Consider the following 23,437-nt stretch of genomic DNA (forward strand, 5'->3'; position numbering starts at 1 on the left):
TTTCTTCACAAAAGTCTGCTAATCTCTCTCCGTTGTATTTGATGGTTGCAATTCCATGCTTGCCCATGACATCCTCTCTGCAGGTGTTGTCACTTCCCACCTTGGCATTGAGATCGCCGATGATGAGCAACATATCGTGGGCTGGAACGCTCTCTGAGGCTGCCTGGAGCTGATCGTAAAAAGCATCCTTGTCTTCTGCCTCGGAGTCTTCTGTTGGTGCATAGCAGGCTAGCACTGTCAGCTTGGTGTACTTGGAATGGAATCTTGCTCTCAAAAGCCTGGGTCCGTAAGGCTTCCATTCCAGCAGTGCCTTTTCAGTTTTCTTGTTGAGGAGTAGTGCCACTCCTTCAGAGTGCTGAGCGTCTGATCTTCCTGAGAACAAGATGGTCTGTCCTTAAGCTAATCTCCTGTTTCCGGTGCCGGTCCATCTGACCTCACTGACTCCCAGGATGTCCAAGTTGTAGTTATCAAACCCCTTGACTAGTTGGAGCATCCTGCCAGTCTGGTACAAGGTCTGGACGTTCCAGCACCCCACCCTCAACTTTTGCCTCGGCTTCAGTAAATCTGCTGTCGGGGCGCCAGCTCCCTCGCGGGTTTGGCTGTCGTCCGTCATTAGTCCAGTCTCCTGGTGTGCTTCATTACCTCCGCCATCCGTGATGAATACTCTGGTGCAGATTTCTGTAACAGGCTGGTGAGGTTGTTAGCCCTACCACAACCTATTTACCTTTATGTGAGGTGTCCACCTTAGTCGCCTCTCACGACATGCCTGGCTGGATTGCAGGGACCCTATTCTTACAATGCTCGTTAGGCAAGCATACCCCGGGGTCCCACAAGGGCCCAGACAGACTCACAGCGGATAATGTGAACAGCCTTGAACAGATCGCTGTGCCAAGACGACGATTGTTCGCCGATCACAATGTTATTACCTCGTCTGCGAGGATCCTCCTCTCTCGTGATTGGTCAAGCATACCACAGACTTACTTCCGACCATTCCACTACCTAGATACATCCAATCACTCCGTCGCTAACACACGATGGACACGTGGTCGCTTGAACTTATTCCTGCCCACACTGCACCCCCTTCTCACTAGTAACGCGGTCTGCAACTGCAGCGCCACCCCACCTGGCCTCCTATTCACTGCCTGTGTCCAGTGGGAGGCAATAACACGTATCGCTGTTGTCCTGCTCTAGGTCAGTGGTTCTCAAAGTGTGGTCCGCGGGCATAAGTCAGGTGGTCCGCGGCTGACAGTCGTCATATGTCAGCAAAGTGATGTTTAAAGTGATGCATTCCTCGCATTAACATTTTAATTACAAAGAACGAGGTACACGTATAGTTTTATGTCAACTTATTACTATGCTACTGTCACAGAAGGACATTTAGTTTTGAATTGTAATGAAAAAAATGCGGCAATTTTAAATTTGAAATTCATAGTACAGAGTGATTTTTAGGACTTGGTGGTCCCCCATATTTTTTACTTACGTAAAGTGGTCCGCGGTCCGAAATACTTTGAAAACCACTGGTCTAGGTGTACTGCGGCCTTACAATTAACGGACTTGTTCTGACCACTGCTCTCCTCTTCTCTGGGCGATTTTCTGTAGCGACGACTACCGTCCCGCATTCCGACCTGACCCCGCGCCATGTCCGTCGTGACGTAAGCGGTCCGCGGGTCACAGGCCTACTGATTCCAGGGGAGATAAACGGTGGTGGGACTTCCTGGCTTTTGTCCACCCGACGGTCCAGTGCCGCCAAAGGCTGACTACTGTGTCGCTGCCGGTGTAGTGAATCGAAACCTCCGGGCGTATCTAAACGTATGGGTATAGTCTGCGCATGCGCATGAAGTGAAACTTCACTACCGCCTGGTAGTTTACTTGAAATAAAAGTAAAGGACGAAACTTTACAGGACATACGAAATAAAATGGCATTGCAAAAAAAAAAAAAAAAAAAAAGCAAAATTATACAACTCACAATATGCTTTGAGCTGGTTTTCATAAATAGACATCCGATGGATTAGTAAACATTTTCTTGGGTTTAATATTGGCTGTTGATGCATGTAGCGTTCATTGACCACGTCAGCTCATACAATTAAAACAATGGTTGTCGACATTTCTAAGTGTACAGTTCAGGCCTCCGAGTGTCCAACATTATCCTTTCATAGATTTCCAATTAAAAAGCTTTGGTTAGTAACAGTTAGGTTTATGAGTTTACTTTTCGTGCAACGAAAAGGAGTATTATGGTGACTCACAGAAGAGTAGTGATAGGCAGGCTGGGATTCGACACGTTGCAAAAGTGTTAACACACTGCACTACAGGCTGACCAAACAGGCTAATTTTTAGGCAGATAATTGTGTTTGGCCCGCGATTGATGTTAAAACTTTCAAAATGGCCCTTGGATGAAAAAAAATTCCAGCACCCCAGCTGTACAATAAAAGTGGAGGAAAGAATTGATGGGATGGCGTGGTTCCCCTGCTGTGGGAAGCTCACGAATGCAACTGTTGGGTCAATGGCGTAACAAGAATTTGAGTCTTGAGTCTCTTCACTCTCTGAAGCTTTCATACACGCAGCCTGATGCCATCCACTTAATCTTTGAGGATAGTGATAGTGCTTCACATTCTTTCTACCAATGGTCAAAATCTCAGGGTGTACTTCACGCACAACTAATTCCAGCCATTAAAGTTTGTCACTGAATCTTGTCTTGCATTAGAACCTTAATGGTTGACATTCCCTACAAAAGAGGTAATTTTGATTACAGAAAATCTGAAGGTTACTCGTGCCCTCGTAAATGACTCGTAAATAGTTCTAGAGTCAGTTGTCTAAATCCGTAGATATGACGGAAGAACCACAGACAGGTCAACTTGTACATCTTACTCGCTACCTACATCACGAAACAAACAGCGACTCTGGACAAGGTAAATCAATCTGACAACAAGCAAATAAAACTAGCTCTTGACTGGCTCCTTTCTCGTCACGTGATCTGCTGTGGGCCGCTAAGGTGCTGGTGACGGCAGCATCTGGCCCTGCAGGCCGGCCAGGACGTTGTTGACGGTCACGTGAGACATGGTGGTGCGCGCGCGGCGCGTGGCTGAGCCCAGATGCGGCAGCACCGTGACGTTTGGCAGCTGCAGCAGCGGGTGGTCGGTGGGCAGAGGCTCCGGGTTGGTGACATCCAGGCCTGCCGCCGCGATCTGGCCTGACGTGAGGGCCGACAGCAGCGCCTCCTGGTCCACAAGGGCACCCCGGGTGACATTGATGAAAATGGACGAAGACCGCATGCGTGCGAAGGTGGCCGCGTTAAAGAGATTGTAATTCTGAGTGCCCTTCATAGAGCACGTTGCGATGACAATGTCGGACTGGCTCAGCAGCTCCTCCCAACTTACTAGCTCCGCCCCCACCTGAAACAGTCATGTGCATTGTGGTATTCAACCTACTTTCTGTATCATCCAGACTTTCGCCATGCTAGTTTCCCGTATGAAATAAATGAATAAACACTACACAGGCGATTGTTTCGCCATGTTAGTACCCCATACACATTACAGGGCAACACGGATAGGGCATAAATTATCACAAAAGCATAATCCGGTGGTATTTTATGACGAAGAGATACGAGAAATATTATATTAATGTGTTTTTCTTAATCACACCTAGATTTGTCGAGAAAAACAGGAAGGAAAGGAAGAAAGGGTAGTATTTCTAAAAATAGCATCGTGTGCATGTGCTGAATTCAAAGAGGAAGGATGCCATCCTCGGTACCAGAACACACCAGGACACAATGTGCTGTTGCTGATAGTTCTCTTCCAAGTTAGTTTCTATAGTTAAAATGGCCGTACTCAAGAATTTGCTCAAAAGCGATTGTTCACTTGTCAGTCACTTGTAAGGCAAGTCTTGGACTGTCAGTAAAACGAAGAGATCTTCTACAGAAGTGGCGACTATACACAAGCACGAGCTGTTAAAGCAGCTAGCTATACGAGCTACGGTTGCTGGTAAAAAGCTTAAACAAAGATCAAGCACCAGATATACAACATGGACAGTTTCTACACCATCTGGTCTACAAGTAAACGTGTGACAGTCACAAACACACCATCAGTCGTGTCCTTACCCTGCACAATGCTAGCCACAACTGACAGACTGACAGTGTCAGGGTACCATTCTACACCATCTGGTCTACAAGTAAATGTGTGACAGTCACAAACACACCATCAGTCGTGTCCTTACCCTGCACAATGCTAGCCACCACTGACAGTGTCAGGGTACCATTGATGTCCGTGCTCTGAGGGCGACAAACGTATGAGGTGAGCTTACACGGGAACACATGAGAGTACATGTACCAGCAAGTAAATTGTGCATGCAGCTATATGAGAAAGAGATGTGTTTACATAGATAAATATGTATAAAAGTTTTGATAATGCTATAATATTTTAATGGTAATAACAGTCATTATCAGCAGGCAGTTGTAACTACAAAATGAAATTCAATGCTGGAAATCAACCATCTAGCGAAAACATTTACAGGAGTTCATCGTAGAAAAACGCACATTTGAAATGTGTTTATATTTTATTAACAATAATACACATGGAAAACTTAGCTCAAGTGCGCCCACTTAGTAATAGAGAGTCAATAATAATAAGTGTAGACTGCGATGACCGTGACCGTTGCCCATTAAATTTTGGTCGAGAAGATTGGCTTATCAGTCTGTCGAGTGAACTTTGACCTTTTCATTTTTTTAAAACTCAGTCTGAAATAGAATCTGAAATAGGTTTACTTCTGTAGGGCTGTATTCAAAAATCACCCATTTCATTTTCTGGGCAAAAATTCGCTTCAAGAACTCAACCTGAGCGATGTTTCTTCATGTGAATAGTTTGCTGGACTCGCTAGACAAATACTACTAATACGCAATGGAACTCTCTAGTGTAGCAAAGAGATTTTCTCCTGCTTTCCCATTGGCAGGTGATAATGCTGATGTTTGAAGGATTATATCTTGAAAATTAAGCGAAATTACGTACTCGTATTTTGGGACTTGTTATTTTAAAATTAACTTAACCCGATCTGAAAGAAAACACTTTGAACTCGTGTTGCCCTTTAACTGTGAATCAACATGCAAGGAACTGTTTCGACAAAACTTTGATTTTCTCAACATCGGGATAAGTTTAGCGGGTAATTCACGTGGACTAATAATTTGGGTGTCACTGATACACACTGATATTTCTGTCAACACAATCTCGGGTTGCAAAAGAGTCTCGAGCAACTCTGAGACACTTCATGGTGGCCATTTTGACATAGGCTATCAGGCTGAACACAAAGTGAGCCTGGTGGTGATGTAGCAACAGACACTTGACAAGAACAGTGTACAGGAAAGCTGGAGGACCCTGGGTATAACATAAACTGAGAGAGGGTTCGGGCAACTTGCAGTCGGCGGGGAGACACACAGTTCATGTGTAGTACACGTGGAAGGATGTACAAAGCCACGGCTGCGCTCCTCCTTGGAGAAAGCTGGTATGTGAGGGGCACTGGCTTGCTTTGATACAGAAAGCAAGTCATTCATGCTCAACTGACCTTTTAGGAAGAAAAAGCCCAAAACTAAACAATAGTCGTTAGACATAATTTTGGCGTATATAAAAAGAGGTCGACTCTGTTTAGTGTAGGCTGAAAACCAGTAACACGAGGGTCTCTGTCATAGCATGTCCTGCATGCGCCAGTGACAGAACCCTATGTCCATCCCTAGATGCTGCTCTCTACACTGAAGATTCATCTGTCACTAGAAGTAGGACTCAAGCTACTGTCTGACTTATGACCTGTCATCTGTCTCTAGTATGACTAGCGTTGCTCGCTGACCTGACGTCACGTGGTACTCACCAGGTCGGCGCCGGCCTTGCGGTGTTGCTGCTGCAGTAGACGATGCGCGCAGGTTGAAAGGCTTTCAGGCGAGTGGCGACACCTAGGCCGATCCTGCCCAGCCCCACGATGCCCACTACACTGCCGCTGATTTCGACGCCGCTCAGCCACAGTAGGTCGTTTCCATGCTGACCCCAGACTCCAGAGTGCACCGAGCGTAGACCTGCAGTCATAGATGTCTTCACGCATGCGCTGAGATAACAGTGTCCCAATGCCCAGTCTTCTAACCAGTCAACATGCATTTAGACGGAACGGCTTGTCACAAGACCCAGTGTCTTCTAACGTGCATTGTGATTGGACAGTGTACTTGTCACAAGACCCAGTGTCTTCTAACGTGCATTGTGATTGGACAGTGTACATGTCATAAGATCCAGTGTCTTCTAACGTGCATTGTGATTGGACAGTGTACATGTCATAAGACCCAGTGTCTTCTAACGTGCATTGTGATTGGACAGTGTACATGTCATAAGACCCAGTGTCTTCTAACGCTCATTGTGATGGAAGGGCGTTTCACTTCACACAGTGACATCTGATGTGCACTGAGGAAATATAGAAAGCAGATGTCAGAAGATGGTGCATGCTGTGTGTTATTTACATCTCGTGGCTCTGACAAGATCTGCAGTCACAAGGTTGAAGAAAATGCTGCTAATGATTGTTTTGCTACAGTGATAAACTAAAATCAGGACATAATAAAGTCTTGTTACAATACATGTAGTTAACTAATTTAAACAGATAACAGTTGTCTCAATACAATATTGAACTACTTAACTTGCTGCTAGAAAAATGTGTAGACTGGTGGTAGTGTGGTATTTTTATCAGTTTATGCGTTGTATCATGGAGACAGAGTGCTACATCATGCACGTTTATCTCTGTATTAACGCATTTTATACAAGAACAAGTGAAAGTATTTGTCAGCCATCATATGTTCCACACCATGACCTATTTGCACCAATGAACTGACCGTCCTGTAAGTGTCGGATGGTCATGAGCAGCAACGCCACGGTCAGCTCAGCCACAGCTGTTGTTAGCACACCCGGGGTATAGCCTACAAGTATACTTCTTCGTCTGCATTCTTCAAGATCAATGTGTTCCAACCCCACTGATATAGTGCCCACCACTTTCAGCTGTGGACCTGCAAATATGGCAGCAATATATGACAATACATACAATACACAGCTATACCTGAAATAGTGTATGATAATACACAGCTGTACATGTAGCAGTGAGTGACTATACACAGCTAGGCGTGTAACAGTGTGTGACAATGCACAGCTATACGTGTAACAGTGTGTGACAATACACAGCTATACCTGAAATAGTGTATGATAATACACAGCTATATGTTTAACTGTGTGACAATACACAGCTATACGTGTAACAGTGGGGACAATACACAGCTATACCTGAAATAGTGTATGATAATACACAGCTGTACATGTAGCAGTGAGTGACTATACACAGCTATACGTGTAACAGTGTGTGACAATACACAGCTATACGTGTAACAGTGTGTGACAATACACAGCTATACGTGTAACAGTGTGTGACAATACACAGCTATACCTGAAATAGTGTATGATAATACACAGCTATACATGTAGCAGTGAGTGACTATACACAGCTAGGCGTGTAACAGTGTGTGACAATGCACAGCTATACCTGAAATAGTGTATGATAATACACAGGTATAGATGTAGCAGTGTGTGACAATACACAGTTATACATCAGCTCTACGTGTAGCAGTGGGTGACAATATGAGAGTATGTCTCCTTTCTCTACCAACTTGCATCTCAGTCTATCCCACACATAATCTCTTATCTGTAGGTCAGGGTCTTGAACGTTGCAACCTTCGCTTCTGTCAATCGACTCACAAGCTGCAGATAGTCTTTCCCTCTTCTTCCTCCAGTTTTCTGAACTTGTGGGGAGTGCACGTTGTGTTGGGACGCACGATGTAGTGTTTGTTCAAAGTATCTTCTGCTTTTTCACATTCTTCTTCATTTCCCCTGTCAGGCAAAGTTGTGAACATGTCCCCTACTTGTCCTCTTGCCCTCTCGCTCTTGTATAACAACAGTGCACGCCGCTGTCTCTTGCTGATATTCCCGTCTTCACAGATGAACAGTCCCTGACTGTCCGCATAAGCTTCGAATTCTTCCAGCCATGATATCCATTGAACTTACGGTGTTTGTGTCACCCACAGGTTCAAATGGTGATGGTCTGGCCAACAAGCTGTCTGTATATCCTATACCTCCTTGTCAATCCTCGCCGCCATTGTAATATCTGTGCTCACCAATACTCAACTCCGACTGACATTTATTTGGACGCAAACTCCATCGACTGCTCCGCGACTTGTCTATTCTCTGTCCTACTGTCTCCCGGCTTCCCAGCTCATTAGTCTCTTGCTATAAAAGCAGACTGGGTCATAGGTCACCACTGTCTAGGCTATCTAACGATAAACTTTCTCTAGGATACGACAGCGCCGCTCGCTCACTAGCTCCCTTTCGTCTCCCTTTCCGTGTTCGCTCTTTGGTAAAAACAGACGAGAACTCATTCCACAAACTGATATAGATATATTGCACGTGCAGCATGTCTTAATGATGACAATTAGCTTTCTCCAACACTGACCACTCACACACTTTTACTACGCCAATACAGGCAGTACAATACATACCTATGTACATCATGATATCTTTCGTAAGAACACACACCACAGCATCTTGTGATCTCTCTCACACCAGAACGTCTACTGATGTTCTCTCTCCCACACACATACATGCACTCTCTCACACACATCCTGTGATCACACACACACACCAGAACATCTACTGATGTTCTCTCTCACACACACACATCCTGTGATCACACACAAACACAACTGCAGTGGAACTCTCTTTTACATCACATGCGCCACTCGGACTACAAGGCTACATTCACACGCCCTGTGAAAACACAAAAGTACTATCCCTGAATAACTATTGTTAGCTCCTGGCAATACAGTCTGCCATACTAACCCTCATGTAACGACTCCATCTGACACTGTTTATAGTATCTACATCCCTTCATACCTTTATTCAGATGTACGTTCTGTGCCTGTACATATCTCACCCTCCACTATCTGTTCATTATCATTGCAGGTCTGCGCAGTGAGTGTGAGCTATCATGGTCGTGGTCATTATAAATACCCGTTATTATTATTTACGGAAATTGTCTTCAAAGTTCCTCTTCTTTGTGTATGTATCTATCGTCCCCTCACTCACCCCATCTTTCGGGGTGTGTTTGTGGGGAGGAAGAGGTCGAAGTCACCTGACGCCAAGAACTAGTTGTACACCTCCACAAGAAAGTACACAGAAATATCTGCAGCTTCACTTCTTACCTGCAGCGTCCAGCAGCTCAGCGTCCACTCTGTCGGGAGGCATAACGATGAGTCCGTGCACGCCCCGCACGTGTTTGAGGAAGACCTCCCTGGCGAGAGGGCGGGGTGACCCGGGCACCAGGCGCACGTCACACGAAGCCTGCAGTCGTTGCTGCTCCTCTGGTGTGAGAGGACAGGTGACGAGGACGGTGGACATGATGTCGGCCATGCTGTGGACTGCGTCGACAGGAAAGACAACGATTCAAACAACTGCACGCTGTAGACTCGCTGTCACACCTGTCATCCGTAGGCTACACACTCGCTGCATGCAGATGACCCCTCTTATCGCTCCGGATATGACCTCCTGTCAACTCTGCGCAGGTCACTGTGATGACGTCGACATGGCAGGTCACATTATCGGAGCATCTGCACAGTTGTTGCCATGTGACTATCAGGGTGAGGGTGATGGGGGGTGGGTGGGTACTGCACACACTTCTCATACATTCATTCAACACACACACAGACACGTACAACACACAAACACACAAACACAGGCCACAGGGACAATTCATTCTGTACGTTTTACATTGGCCTCATGTTTGTCTTCATTATCAAGCTGCTAATGATCTGGGTGATGTCACGATCATAATCTTTATACACAAAAGTAAAAACTAAATTTATATATCGTGGGAGTTGTATGTTGTACACAGCGAGAGTTGTCTACAGTATATAGCTGGAGTTGTATGTTGTATATAGCGGGAGTTGTGTGTTGTATATAGCGGGAGTTGTATGTTGTATATAGCGGGAGTTGTATGTTGTACATATGGTAGTGTGTAGACAAGGGGGCGGAGATGGTGGGTGGTCACCGGAAGAGGCCGAAAATAGTTTTGCTGATGCATGCGGAAAAAGTGCTGATGCTTGCGGAAAAAGTGCTGATGCTTGCGGGAAAAAGTGCTGATTCATAAGAGGGCGAAAATAGTTTTGCTGATGCATGCGGGAAAAGTGCTGATGCTTGCGAAAAAAGTGCTGATGCTTGCGGGAAATAGTGCTGATGCAGAAGACCGCGAAAAGTGACCCACCCGAGGGGTATATAAGGAGACAGGGCAGTTGGTGTGGGAGAGAAAGTATGTGAGATCAAGGTTCGCCACTGCCAGAAATATCGACTGGCGTCGGATTAAAACCATCTAGAACCCACGACAGTGTTGTGTTTGGTGTTGTGGAGAGACTGGGGGAAGAATCACATCTAACCCTGCTACATACACAGCGAGAGTTGTCTACAGTATATATGTCACCTGCACTCTACAGCGCCTTTCAGACGAGGAACATAAATAAATCAAAACACAGACAACAATTTAAATTTTAAAAATATAATATAATTTAAAAATCAAAATGAGAAACACAACACAAAACAATTCCTAATTCCTCAACCCCACAGTTCGAACACACGTTTCTTCCAACAGTTTCAAAAGTATTCAATCTTCTTGCACAGTTCCTCTCAAAGTCTCACTTGAACAGCACAATGTTTCCGCTTCTTCTTGAAGTTATATCCACAAGAAAATCCACAAGAAAATCTCACAAGAAAATCCACAAGAAAATCCAAAAGTAAATCCAAAAGTAAAACCACAAGAAAATCCACAAGAAAATCCAAAAGAAAAATCCAAAAGTAAAACCTCAAGTAAATCCACAAGAAAACCTGGAGAGAAAAACAAAACCATTATTTAGATAAATGTAAATTCACTCTCAACTATTTCAAACCATGTTTATGAAGTATACACAAATAGATCACACTCATCCAATACAGAAATACACATTCACCGAAAAAATCAACTAAGATTCACACTCACCTCAACAGGTTCAATGCTAACAAAAGTACAAACAAGTATGGTACTTCAAGTCGGTTCAGGACTTGTACAACACAATCCAAGTCTGGTCAGGACTTGTACCACACAATCCAAGTCTGGTCAGGACTTGTACCACACAATCCAAGTCTGGTCAGGACTTGTACCACACAATCCAAGTCTGGTCAGGACTTGTACCACACAATCCAAGTCTGGTCAGGACTTGTACAACACAATACAAATCTGGTCAGGATTTGTACAACACACAGTCCGTCAAGACTGGTTACAAAACAATAGCCGTCCGCTCCGGACGCACTGACAACACCAAAGAGACTGTCCCTTCTCCCCGCTCCCGTCAAGGAAAAACCCCAATCACACCACACACATCCAACACACTACCACACTCTTTCCTTTGTTCAAAGTAACCACCAAACAACCTATCAACAGAACTTAATTAACACAAAGACCGGCCGGCCATCCTCGTATGGCGCGGCACGCCTCAGACTGTTGACACTAACAGCCCCAGTGATAGCTGTCTTTACCACCTCACCCGAACAATTACTTTTACTAATTAAAAAAAAAAAACATGTAAAAAAAATACATCTCAGCAGGTTTGTGACAAATAGCCCCCCACCAAAACCAACCTACGGCTTGGTTAAACTTCTACGGAGCAGGTAATCAACCCACATTATCCTTTCCAGTAATAACTGGCACAACAAATGCCAACAGTTACAGTCACAAAGCCCACCTCCCTTTTCTCTCATGTTTACTCTGACTGTCTTAGGGCTGTCTACTTCTCTCCTCTCAGAGTTGGTCGTTTTAAAAGGTTTTATGACACGTAAACCTCGTACATCTCTCCCAGCTTGTGCGTGAGTCACAACTGCAACAGGCGGTGGCGGCACTGGTGGTAATGGAGGATGAACCGACACCGGCACTCCAAGCTCTACTGCCATGCCAAGCAGGACCAGCTCCAGGGTCGGGGAAACAGGTGCGAGCACTGACTGCTGACCGCTACTTGTACCGGACAGTTTGGGTACTACGTCACTCGCTGCTGTTGTCCGTCTCGCGTGACCAAGTTTGGGGTGGAAGGGGATGCGGGGTGGAGGGAACAAGCACTGTCAGCCATATACAAGCTCTCCCGCTACATTATATATGGGTGCACTGTATATTGTATATAACTGAAGCAGTGGTTCAAAGGCGAGAAATGAGAACGTGAGAGGTGGACTGCCGTTTGTCTGCCGAGACCAACGCTCTTGCCACGTTCTCCGCTGTTAGTCTCGGCGAGCCTAAACAAAGAATGTGAAGAAAGCGGAAGCTATGTAGTCTCATGCCTCGTTTTAGTAGTTAATATGAAATAGAATAAACCGCAAACTTTGTACACACCAGCCTCGTTTAAGTAGTGAACTGGAAAAAAAAAATCGTTTGCCAGCAGTCCAGTGATACAAGTTGGTGGTGCGAGCGGGTGGTACACAAGCACATCAGTTGATGTGATGCATTTACACGCAACACGCTACATTAGCGCTAGGGGTCGACATCGCAGGGCCAAATGCTCAGTGAGCAAAGCCAACCCCACAAGTTTGCACAAACATTTGTGACATCTCTATAAACGCCCTAGCCTGATGCCACAAGTGTACAGACACGTACCGTGATTACAAGCCGAGTTGTTGTAGTTGACAATGTTGTTGTGTGCGGCACACACGCCGTGGCCCACTGCTACAAGGAAGGGAGAAAAGAAGTGCGCCTGTCAGCCAATGACTAACGCTGTGCAGTGTCAGGAGGATGTACACCGTCAACCTCTCACAACACGGAAGGTAAATGACCTGTGTACACACTGTGTAGACACCACACAGCCACACAGCCACGACATGGCAGCGCTCACACAAAACACCAGGAGCGTTCTGTCAGGTGAGGGAAACTTGAGTTTTGATAACCTGGTAGGTATGAAATCATGTTTCACTGATGTCGTCTGCTGTTGTCGTTGAAGGCAGCATACACATTAATGTGCGTGTGAGTGGTGCGCCTCCAAAGTCCGAGGCGGAAGTTAAGTCTGTTGACAGCCTCAGTCTATAAGATCATGGATGTGTATACAGTTAAGTTCGCGATAAGATGGTCAGCCTGTGATGTACACATGGCTGTGGACAAATCCATAACATACACGCTGCACCTACATAAACACCGACCCACCCGATACACCCTCTTACATGAAAGTGTAAATGAGAATGTTTTTAAAAATTGGTGGCAGAAGTGGAAACATTTTTGGTTGAGACCTTAAAGAGCGTAAAGCTGTCCAAGACCATACAAGACCAGAGAGATCGTCTCGTGGAAAAGATCACACGCTTGCTGGAGGAGATACCAGGCTCTGGAGCAATAGCCAGTTGATGTCGATAATGGAAGCCTAAAGATCTCAGATGGTAAAGCATATTTGTACAGTTTTTTTTGCTAAAATGGCAAACAGTTTGGATTGTCCATGTATTTTTTTAAAATATAACTTTATTGTGCAATCTTGCATTGAAAATAAAATTAGTATTATAGTAGATCTTGCCTTACAAGCTAGCCATAATTCATGCAGTGACTAGTTGACCAAAATGTTGTTGCCATTAGCCGTGAGCATGCACAGAACTCCATTGTTCATTCCTATAGTTGGCTACTAGCAGCCCTATTTACTTTCTTTACTGAGTCTATCTTTAAGTCAGCATGTGCCTCCTCATGTGCTTGAGGCTTGTTTAGCCTGTGGAACTGGCCTGTGTTTGTTAAGCCATTTACATTACTTGTTGTGACCCTGGCTTATTACTGGTTGGTGATATGCAGCTTACTGACAACTGTCAGGTGAAGTAAAATTTGATGCTGACTTTGATTATTGTAGCGTTATCATTTTATCTATCCAAAAATGATCAACATGGAAATGTGGAATGTGAAGGTGATCTGTTTTGTTGATCTGCTTTTAAAAATCCTTCAGGTGGGAGATGGAGGCAGCAACAGCAGCACAAATATTGTTCACGAGGAGGAAGACTAGGTACAGTGATGTCTGTATATTATATATATGCAGTAGATTGTAATGTATGGATAGACTATTACAATAAAGAGGGAGAAAATATTTTGTAAACTTTTTTTTATGTCAGCCTTATAGGTGAAATAGAAAGTAACGTAGGGAAAATGAGATTTTTAAAATGTAGTTTTTGGTTTGTCTTAGTATATAGTTATTTCTAGTACTAGCCTTCAGCTGTTATTTTCACAGGTACATTTGGGTTAGGATTAACTCTAACCCTCATCCTAACCCATGTACAGTTGCTTGTTTGCACTCTTGGGTATCTTGAATAGTCATGTTTATTACAATCCTTACCAACAGTATCAGCAGCAACACTCCATGCCACAAACACACACAGCAGCTGTGCAAACAACAGTGGTAACATAACAAAGCTATACTCTCCTTGTTCATTGCTGTCTGTCCCTGTGAACATCGGTTGAGTACAAACATAACAGGGATAAAGTAAAAAAGCTATACTCTCCTTGTACATTGCCATTTGTCCATGTAACAGATGTCCCCAAAGTGGCAGTAAGCAGTCTAAAGAACAAGCTGCAGTCTGGCATTCTAGAGAAAAAAACAAAAAAAGGTAAAGTATAAATAGAATGTGTTTTACTACATTCTGTGCTGTATTTGGTCGACATAAACCCTGATGTGAGCATAAGTATCATTTTTTGAAAACATGCTTAGACATTCACCTTTAGATCATTTCTAATTTCTCTGACTGCTTTTGTCCCTTAGTTTAGTTTAGTTAGTTTATTCTTTGTTGCTCCCTTGAAGAGCATAGGGCTGCAACAACACCTCGCCAGACTTATTATTCACTTCTCTGCTTTCTGCTTATGTCACTCATTCATTACTGTTCAGAGTCTTTTTCCCATAGCCCCCCTCATTCAGTAAATTCATTTTAGGGCATGAGATTTCCTACCTTTGACTTGTCTGTAAAGTAAAAACATCGTATGACTGATCACTTTATGTGACAGCGAGTTATTTCCTGTTTTAGCTTGTCTGTAAAATAAACATATCACATGGCTGACTACTTTGGTGTACAGAGCAGTGTTTCCCTATTTTTCGATGCCCCATACCCCAAAGAAATGTTTAACCCTTAACATACCAAGGGGGTCCTCAGAAGATCCCAGAGGGTGACTCTTAGTGATCCTGCAATGACTATAGTGACTAATTTACTCTTGATTTTTGTCTCTGTCCCGTATCAACTTAAGATTATTCAACTATTATCATTATTTTTTTAAACAAACGTAAAATACAGTGATACCTCGGTTCTCGAACGCCTTGACTTTCGACCAAATCGAGTATTCGACCAGGAAATTCGAGAAAATTTTGTCTTGGAATCGAACAAATATTTGGAACTCGAACATCCGAACGTCCGAGATGAGCCGAGTTGAGCCGAATGGCGTTCATTCGACCCAGCGCGCCTTGCTTGCGGTCATCAGTGTGAGTGCAGAGAGAGAGAGAGAGTCACGTTTTTGGAGAGTCATGAAATGTGTGCAAAATGGGCAGAAATCGCAAATTTTGTTGAACAACATCACCCTGATAAGTGGTAGCAAATTAGAGCAGTTAACATTTTTAATGACAATGTTATGTCCACTTTCCGCAAAATTTTGCAAAGGAGAAAAAAACAGCAAACAATTGACAAATTCTCCGTAAAGAAATCAGACAAGCAACTGCAGAGCAAGATTCTGATTCTCCTCAGCAAAAGATACAGAGAACAAAAACACCCAAAGAGCAGTTACCCTCTGTTTTTATTGAAGAGGACTCCCCTTCAAAACAAAACCACCCCCCTTCCCTCCTCCTTCCACATTCATTCCCTCCTGCCATAAAGTTTGGTACAGTTACAGTAAATGAAACACAATTACTGTACTGTACAGTACATTTTTATTTGTTTGTTAATAAATACACTTTTATTTCTTATTTCTTGTTGAGACATGCTTTTTCTACATATATATACAAATTAGGCCAGTAAATAGGCATTTTTCTTGGGCTTGGAACATTAATCCAGTTCCATATTTCCTATGGGTTTCATTGCTTCGGGTTCTCGAAAATTTGGGTTCTCGACCGTCGTCCTCCCGGAAACGAATTATGTTCTAAGAACCGAGGTATCACTGTAAAATGCTAGCATTTTGGTCTGTGAGACATGGAAGATCAGCACAAACTGTAACATGTGCTAAGGACTTGTAAAGGACTGGCAACACATGAATCGATACCATTTATTCAGTGAAATGATATAACTGGTTGTAGAGGAATATTATACTGTATGTAATCAGATGTAAAGATGTACAGACTGTATTGTTTAAATTTACATGTAAAAGTGTAGACACTTATGAAGAAAAAAATATGAATTTTATGGCTAACTACTGTTGAAATAATCCAAATATACGATGCCTAAAAATGCTTGTATTACTGAAATATTGTTTCAGAAACCCCCCAAATCTAACTTAAGTAATCTTTTGCACGAAATATTTGAGAAATTAAAAAAAGGGGGTTCCTCCAAGGCCCCCAGCTTGGTAAACAACGTTGACGACATAGGCTTGGTATGTTTAAGTGGTTACTGTTTGCAATCCCTGCAGAAGTAATATCACATTTTGAAAATGAAATTAATGATTTTAAAAGTAATATTCTGACAATGAGTTACTTGTATGTTAATTTGCTATTTCTCTGGTTTTGATTAAATACACGAGACTTCTGTTTGTGCTACACAGTCATTCTGGCTACCATTTCTGCAACACTGGTAGATGGCTGAGTTATGGATTGTCGCTTGTCACTCAAGGACTAAAATTACTCTTTATTGCATTCCATGAAAATTCTTCTCACACCACATGAATTTCATCTCGCACCCCCTGGCCCATGGATTAGAATAAAAGCATAAACAATCTCCCCCAGTTACCTTTCTTGTATAGGAGAATTTGAGCAGGTTTGGAAAAAAGCAATAGACGTCTAAGGTAAAAGTGGGTTATGGAAAAAGAAATTAAAAAGATTCTTCTATTAAGGACTAACAAGTATATAATTGTACGTTCTATAAAACTTGCATGGATATTTTCTTTTTCTATTTATGATGTAAATTTGTGTTAAGATAGATTACCAAAATAACAGTTGTGGTAAAGACAAAACCCAGTTTCTGGTTAGGGTTGGTGTCAAATTAAAGCAAAGCAAAGATGGGTCTTTTAGCACCTTATTTACAGGCCTGATCATCTTTTAGATGGAGATTAAGGTGTGAATGGCCTGTCATTGTATGCTGAAAGGTATGACACTTTCACAGTTGTTGCAGCTTTAAGATCTTGGGAATCACGATACTGTGTTGTCAATGGAAACATTTTCTACATCTACAAGAAACAGACAGACACCAAGCAAAAAGAGGCCTTTTATCTGACAGGTCAGCACATGTACAGTTATTCTCAACTTTTGTTTAAAAAAATAGATTCCATCTTAACTGGTAATCTTGTTGAAGCTTTTGTTATTTCACAAGATTATTTTACAGATGCACTAACCCTGATTTTCCAGTATTATAATGATATTGGAGCCCTCTGTGATCTAGTTGTGTGGACTGGAACTACTGGGCCCTGCACAGTAATGCTGCCCAGAGTTTTATGGTAAGCTTGACTGTGTTTATAAACTTTTCTGGTCCACAGGTTATGAATTCCGTGAAGCTCCAAATCTGGAAAAAGACAATGCAAAGAAAGAAATGTGTTTTGAACTTGTCAAACCAGGCAGCCCAACTTACCAGGTTTGTAACTCCATTCTGGCTACTGTGTTTTGATTTTTCAATATAAGTTGACAAGTCTGTGATGAATTTTGCTCCTGGCAATGAAGTAGTTTTGTTTTGAACTTGTTAATGGAGGAGTGATGTATTCAACTTGTGGAATGAGGCAGTGAAAATGGCTTGGTCTTAATTGCATGAATGCATGTCTCCCTTCTGTTTATAATGGTGATAAAAAATTTTAGAAGGTGGATGGGTCCTTCCTGATCTAGTTGTATGAGTAGGAGAAACTGAACTCTTCATGAGTAGCTGTATAGACAGGATACAATGGGCCATACACGATGCAGCTGTTTGGATAAGAGATAGTAGGCCATACACAATACAGCTGTGTGGATAAGAAGATAGTAGGCAATACATGATACAGCTGTGTGGACAGTAGATAAAGGATCTATATCATGAACTGGATGGACTGGACCTACAAGATCTTTGTGGACAGAAGATAAAGATAGCTGAATCTCTTTAATCACAGTGAGGTCTGTGATTTGGTAGTTTATTGGGAAGGCAACTGTTTCTCAGTTTTAAACTCATCACATCTGTGTTTAGACCAACACTGTTCATGGGTCTGTACTTTATTTGTTTGAGATAATTGTCTTGTTCTGTACATCTGATGTGTTTAATGTTCTGTATGAACAATTTATTGTTGTGTACAGTTTAGAGCTGGCAGCAAAAGATGGAATGAAAGAGTGGCAAGATTCAATCACAAAAGGAATCCAGTTGACTTCAAAGGTTGGTGACAACGGAGGTGAGTTCAGTGGTTAAGAATTAAGTTCTTAATTTTTTTTCCTAAGATTTGAGTTAATTCAAAGGACTTTCTCCCAGACCCACTGTGAGACTAAATCTTGTCTTGTTCTTGTTGAACTAAACTACCTAAGTGCATGAGATGTAGTTGTCTGTAAATAGCTGCAGGCCTAATGGGGAGGGGTGGGTGGACAGGGAGGGCTGATGTACCTGGGCCTGCAGCTGTGGAGGGGCCTTAATCAGTAGCTTTTTTTTTTTCTTTTAAACAAATGTCTGGGAAAAAATACTGAAAAAAAGTACCTAGGATGTGTGACTGAAATTTAATTTACAATTGAAATTTAAAACATTATGCAATTATGTTTAGAGTACTGGATTTACCCAAAGAAGTTGTGCAGTTTGCTTTTCACTGTTAAAAGTGTTAAGACTTTGTTTGTAATGAATTTTATTGGTCTGTGTAATTGAAATATATATCATTTGAAAACCTTAAGGCTCTTCAATACTTGATTTTTGTTTTGTGATGCCACAAAAATGTCCTTATTGCAGTACAGTTACACTTCAGTCACAGTTTCATGTTATCACATAGCAGTTTTCTTCACAAAGCTGTATCTTGTTGTAGTTGTATGTTAGCACAGAGCTAAAATCTTGTCCTGATTGTATGTCTGCACAGAGCTGCATCTTCAACTTATTGTATGTCTGCTTATAGCTATATCTTCACCTGGTTATGTCTGCACATAGTTGTATCTTGTCCTGATTGTATGTCTGCACAGAGCTTTATGAGGATGTGGGTCAAGAAGAACAAGAAAGTGGGACTGGCAGCTTCCCTCCACCACCTGATGATATATTCACAGACCCTGATGATATTTATGAAGAAACACAGGATGTAGAAGAAATAAAAGAGGTTAAACCTCAGCTTAGAAATCCACCACCACCTCTTCCACCACCAAAAGTAAGAGACGAGCCAGAAGAAGTGTACGATGATTGCAGCTCTGAACTGGCACCTGTCAGTGGACCAAAAGAAAAAGGCATGTGAAATGTGCAGTTTCTGTTACTTAGCTATGGTCAGGTGTTATGCATAGTTTGTGCATGTACACACACACAACAGTTTACATGGTAATGAAAGTGTTATGATAACATTTAAATGTATATTACATATTGTAATATTAATATTGAAATAGACATGATCCAGTCGTTAATGCATTTGACTGAGAAGCAGTAGTGGTTTGAGATCTAAAGCAAGCTCAGGCATGTGCCTGGAAGACTTCTCCAGCAGCGTTGCCTAAATGGGTATCTGCTTTGTCAGGGAAGGTGGCTTCTCCTACATGCAAAACACTGCACATGATTAACCAGTCTCCCAAATGGCCACTAAACTGTCTGACTTCTTATGCCAAATACTACTGTGACACTTTAAATATTTAGCAATAATGATTATAACTTTTCAGTTCTTGCAATTTTGATTGATTGCGTATTTTACTGATGTGACTGAATTCTTTGACTAAAATGTGTGGCAGACCTACTATATTTCTTTTTCGTCATATTATTTCCAGAAATCTTACAACCACCACAAACTCAGGGATTAAGAGCTAAAGATCAAGCTGCTCCCCCACTGCCACAAGATGTGCCTCCAGTCCCTACCAGAGTGCCACCAAAAGCAGAGTTACCTGCTCTTCCCACACTCCCGCCTCCTCCTCTTCCAGACAGACGCCCCAACACTGCCGAACAACGCCCCAGCATTGCCGAACAAACTCTTCCCTTGCCTAGCAGTCCTCCCCCTCTTCCTGTCAGAAATGCTTCAGCACCTGTAGCCAGAGTTCCCAAACTACGCAAACCATTTGTATTCGGGAGGAGGATTTTGAGCACATTTACTTTGGCAAGTGGGATTGTTCTGCAGATGCAAGTACAGAGTGTCCTTTTAAACAAGGGACTTAATCCACATACTAAGTCAAGATTATGATACTGAGAACTGGGGTAGGTGAACTAGAGGGAAGATTGGTCTGGTGCCCAAGAGTATCTGAGTCCTGCTTATGAACTGGTATGTTGAAACACTTGGTATGTAAAGAGTTAACAGAACATTCTGCTGCTGCAGTGCAGATTTGAGCTGAGTCATTCACTGTACTGTTGTGACAAAATACCATTCTGATCCTGAGCCTTAGGTACATATTGTATATTTGCATTAACTTCTTACAGCATTCATTAAATTGTACACCTTGCAACAGATTTCTAATAACAAAACACATTCATATTCTTGTAAGGAGCTGGTAGCTACTAAATCTGGAGCATACTTTTTCTCCAAGCACCATTAATTTTGCTGCATACTGTGACTGCATTTTTACACAGTAGCATACTTTGTATATTTACACTGCTACACAGTAGCAGAAGCTATCCTTTTTCTACAATTCTGGTAAGATGATTTGAACATTGTACTGAGCTCTTAACAGTCATTGGAGAGTTGCATGCATTAGTTTTAATTATGCCAGTCTTAAAGAATGCTGTTCTTAAATAATTTTTTTTTCAGTTGTATAAATATTTCAGCTTTGTTATACATCCACTGATCTGTATTGGACATCACTTACCAAGCACTTGAAGCATTCTCCAGCAGGGTTTTGATTGTACACATAGCATAGGGCTGCAAGAATTGGTTATACTCCCCTATAAGCTTTTGAAATAATTTCTTTAATTGATGTTCATCCCATCACCCTGCAACTGAAGGCTAAGAAAGATGAGAGTGTTTCCTACTAAGCTACTTCAGTAGATGCCGCAAAAAATTGGAAGCAATATGCGACATCATCACTAAATGTTAGATAGCAAAAGACCAAAGATGGCAAAAACATGAAGCTAGTGGACACTGAACTTCTATATAACTAACAACTATAACTGTGTTGCTCAATGTTTGCAAACACCATTGTTTTTATTACTGTGTACTTCTCTGAAGCCTGGTCAGCAGTTGGGTACACAACACAACCATGTTGACTTTTCTAAAAGTGAATAAAATAATTAATTTTATAGTAATGTTAAAGTTATATGTAGTAACACATTGAAAGATGGTTATATTTTTCATTCAGCAGGTAAATTACATGAAAGGCTTAGATAAAACAAAGTTACTAAGCTTGATATTTCTGCTCGCGCTTTTTCCGTTCATTGTTTTTGTTACAGTTTGTTTACTAAAATCCCCATACTTTATATTGACATGTGATACAGGCCTAAAATTTGAATGAAGTTTTCTTCATACATATGTAAACATTTCAGTGAGAGCTTTTTAAAAAATATTTAGTGGTTAGTAGTTACTAAGCTTTCACTTTGTTTTCCTTCGCCTTTTCAGTTTCTTGTTTTAGTAAGCTTGTTTAGTTCAAAAGCTTATAACTTTATATTGGCATGTGATACAGGCCTAAAATTGGGTTGAAGTTTTTCTTTATTCATATTTAAACATTTCTATGAGAGCTTTTAAAAAAATATTGAGTAGTTTAGAAGTTACTAAGCTTTCAGTTTTTCTTTCCGCGATTTCTCAGTTCCTTGTTTTGGTTAGAGACTGTTTACTTCAAAAGCTAACTCCTTCTTTTGACAAGAGATATAGATCTGCAATTTGGTTGAGCTTCTTCATACAAATTTAAACATTTCTATGATAGATTTTTAAAAATTACTTAGTAGTTGGTAGTTATACCGTTTTACATCAAAATTTCTTAAAATTTAACACACTTTTTTACAAAAAAAAAATTATAAAAAAAACCTAAGAGGAATTCGCAAATTCTTTATCATAGAAATGTAGATCTGTCTTTTAGGTAACTATTTCAAAAGAATTTTGAGTCTACTCACAAAATTGGAAGAAGTTTTTTAGCTTTTAAAATTGTTTGTTTTGGCGCCATTTTGGATTGTTTCCATGGCAACCGATAGCGCGACGAGTGCAGTAAAACCATTTTTTGAAACTTCATTCAAGGGCTAAATAGCTGATACAAAAAAATCCGCGCTATCCCGTGAAACAAAAAAAAATTTTTTTGACCGGTGTCTAACCTTAAAATTCCTTCTGCCTCGCTAAGCATTTACTGTGCAGTGGCAAGGGAAGATGCTTAGCAAACTCCATGCTGATAGTGAACAGATATTCACATTCTTGCCTCCTCACTACATTTTTGAGTGGGCGATTGTTTCCCTTGTTCCCAAGCCACTGCTATGCTATTGTTTTTCATCTTTAGGCTGTCACTTCACTGTATGATGTCACTGTGATTGTTTTTCATGTCATTTGTCAGTCACTACACTGTGTGAATGTTTCTCATCTTCAGGCTGTCACATCCATCATAGTCATAATTACCCTTTAACCAGTGGTCACGTGTTACCATTGACAGGATTTCTGCACCTGTCACAAGCTCACAGCCAGGTAGCATGTTGTCTACTTCTGCATATTCAGCCAGTATCAGAGGCAGCTCAAAATGAATATAGAGCTATGCAAATAGATTCTCAGACTCTTGATACAGTGCCTCTAAGGATAGAAGCAGCTGTGTGACATTGGCCATCTCACCTGATGCTTCTGGTGTGCTGCCTTTGTGACATCAGCAGTTTATAACCCTGTGTGACATCGAGTTTTTCACCATGTCACCAATCATTCCAGCTCAGACTGGTCCAGCAAACTGTATCAATTATCTCCACCTATAGTATTTTTTTGGCATTGATTGTATCCACATGGAATGTCACCAGATGATAACAATAATGGGATGTAACTGTTAATCATATCAGCATACCCTGTGATGTTGTTGGAGGCAGAAATCTACATTTTGTTTGGTATTATGGCTTGAGGTATTGTCCATTAGCAACAGAGATTAGGGTTAGGCTTCTTTATGAAGATCATCTTG

At 41.9% G+C, this 23,437-nt stretch overlaps 2 protein-coding genes across 3 annotated transcripts; one reads left to right on the top strand and one right to left on the bottom strand.

The window, feature by feature from the left end:
• Positions 1-1,970: 1,970 nt before the first annotated feature.
• On the bottom strand, positions 1,971-9,632 carry LOC112557523 (glyoxylate reductase/hydroxypyruvate reductase-like). The gene is made up of 5 exons (XM_025227437.1): positions 9,257-9,632; positions 6,848-7,018; positions 5,848-6,049; positions 3,866-3,884; positions 1,971-3,377 (listed from the first exon to the last, which is right to left on the bottom strand). Exons 1-5 carry the CDS (start codon positions 9,462-9,464, stop codon positions 2,985-2,987), a joined length of 993 nt encoding a protein of 330 aa, XP_025083222.1. The 5' UTR covers positions 9,465-9,632; the 3' UTR covers positions 1,971-2,984.
• A 4,897-nt stretch (positions 9,633-14,529) lies between these two features.
• On the top strand, positions 14,530-21,019 carry LOC112556727 (pollen-specific leucine-rich repeat extensin-like protein 1). Of its 2 annotated transcripts, none has more exons than XM_025225992.1 (6): positions 14,530-14,684; positions 17,367-17,480; positions 17,737-17,831; positions 18,515-18,606; positions 19,370-19,624; positions 20,147-21,019. In XM_025225992.1, the coding sequence occupies exons 3-6, from the start codon at positions 17,740-17,742 to the stop codon at positions 20,551-20,553; spliced, it is 846 nt and encodes a 281-aa protein (XP_025081777.1). In that variant the 5' UTR covers positions 14,530-14,684; positions 17,367-17,480; positions 17,737-17,739; the 3' UTR covers positions 20,554-21,019. The 2 variants fall into 2 exon arrangements, with proteins under 2 accessions (XP_025081777.1, XP_025081778.1); XM_025225993.1 differs by having other exon boundaries at positions 14,543-14,684; positions 17,376-17,480.
• The last annotated feature ends 2,418 nt before the right edge of the window (positions 21,020-23,437 follow it).

The sequence above is a fragment of the Pomacea canaliculata genome, linkage group LG2 (genome assembly GCF_003073045.1).
Source record: "Pomacea canaliculata isolate SZHN2017 linkage group LG2, ASM307304v1, whole genome shotgun sequence".
Taxonomy (NCBI): Eukaryota; Metazoa; Mollusca; class Gastropoda; order Architaenioglossa; family Ampullariidae; genus Pomacea; species Pomacea canaliculata.

Coding starts and splice junctions, on each gene's coding strand:
- LOC112557523 (XM_025227437.1), bottom strand. CDS start 9,464: ATGGCCGACATCATGTCCACCGTCCTCGTCACCTGTCCTCTCACACCA. Junction 7,019..9,256: donor TGAGCTGCTGGACGCTGCAG/GTAAGAAGTGAA, acceptor CCATATTTGCAG/GTCCACAGCTGAAAGTGGTG. Junction 6,050..6,847: donor CATCCGACACTTACAGGACG/GTCAGTTCATTG, acceptor CTATGACTGCAG/GTCTACGCTCGGTGCACTCT.
- LOC112556727 (XM_025225992.1), top strand. CDS start 17,740: ATGAATTCCGTGAAGCTCCAAATCTGGAAAAAGACAATGCAAAGAAAG. Junction 18,607..19,369: donor AAAGGTTGGTGACAACGGAG/GTGAGTTCAGTG, acceptor ATGTCTGCACAG/AGCTTTATGAGGATGTGGGT. Junction 19,625..20,146: donor CAGTGGACCAAAAGAAAAAG/GCATGTGAAATG, acceptor TATTATTTCCAG/AAATCTTACAACCACCACAA.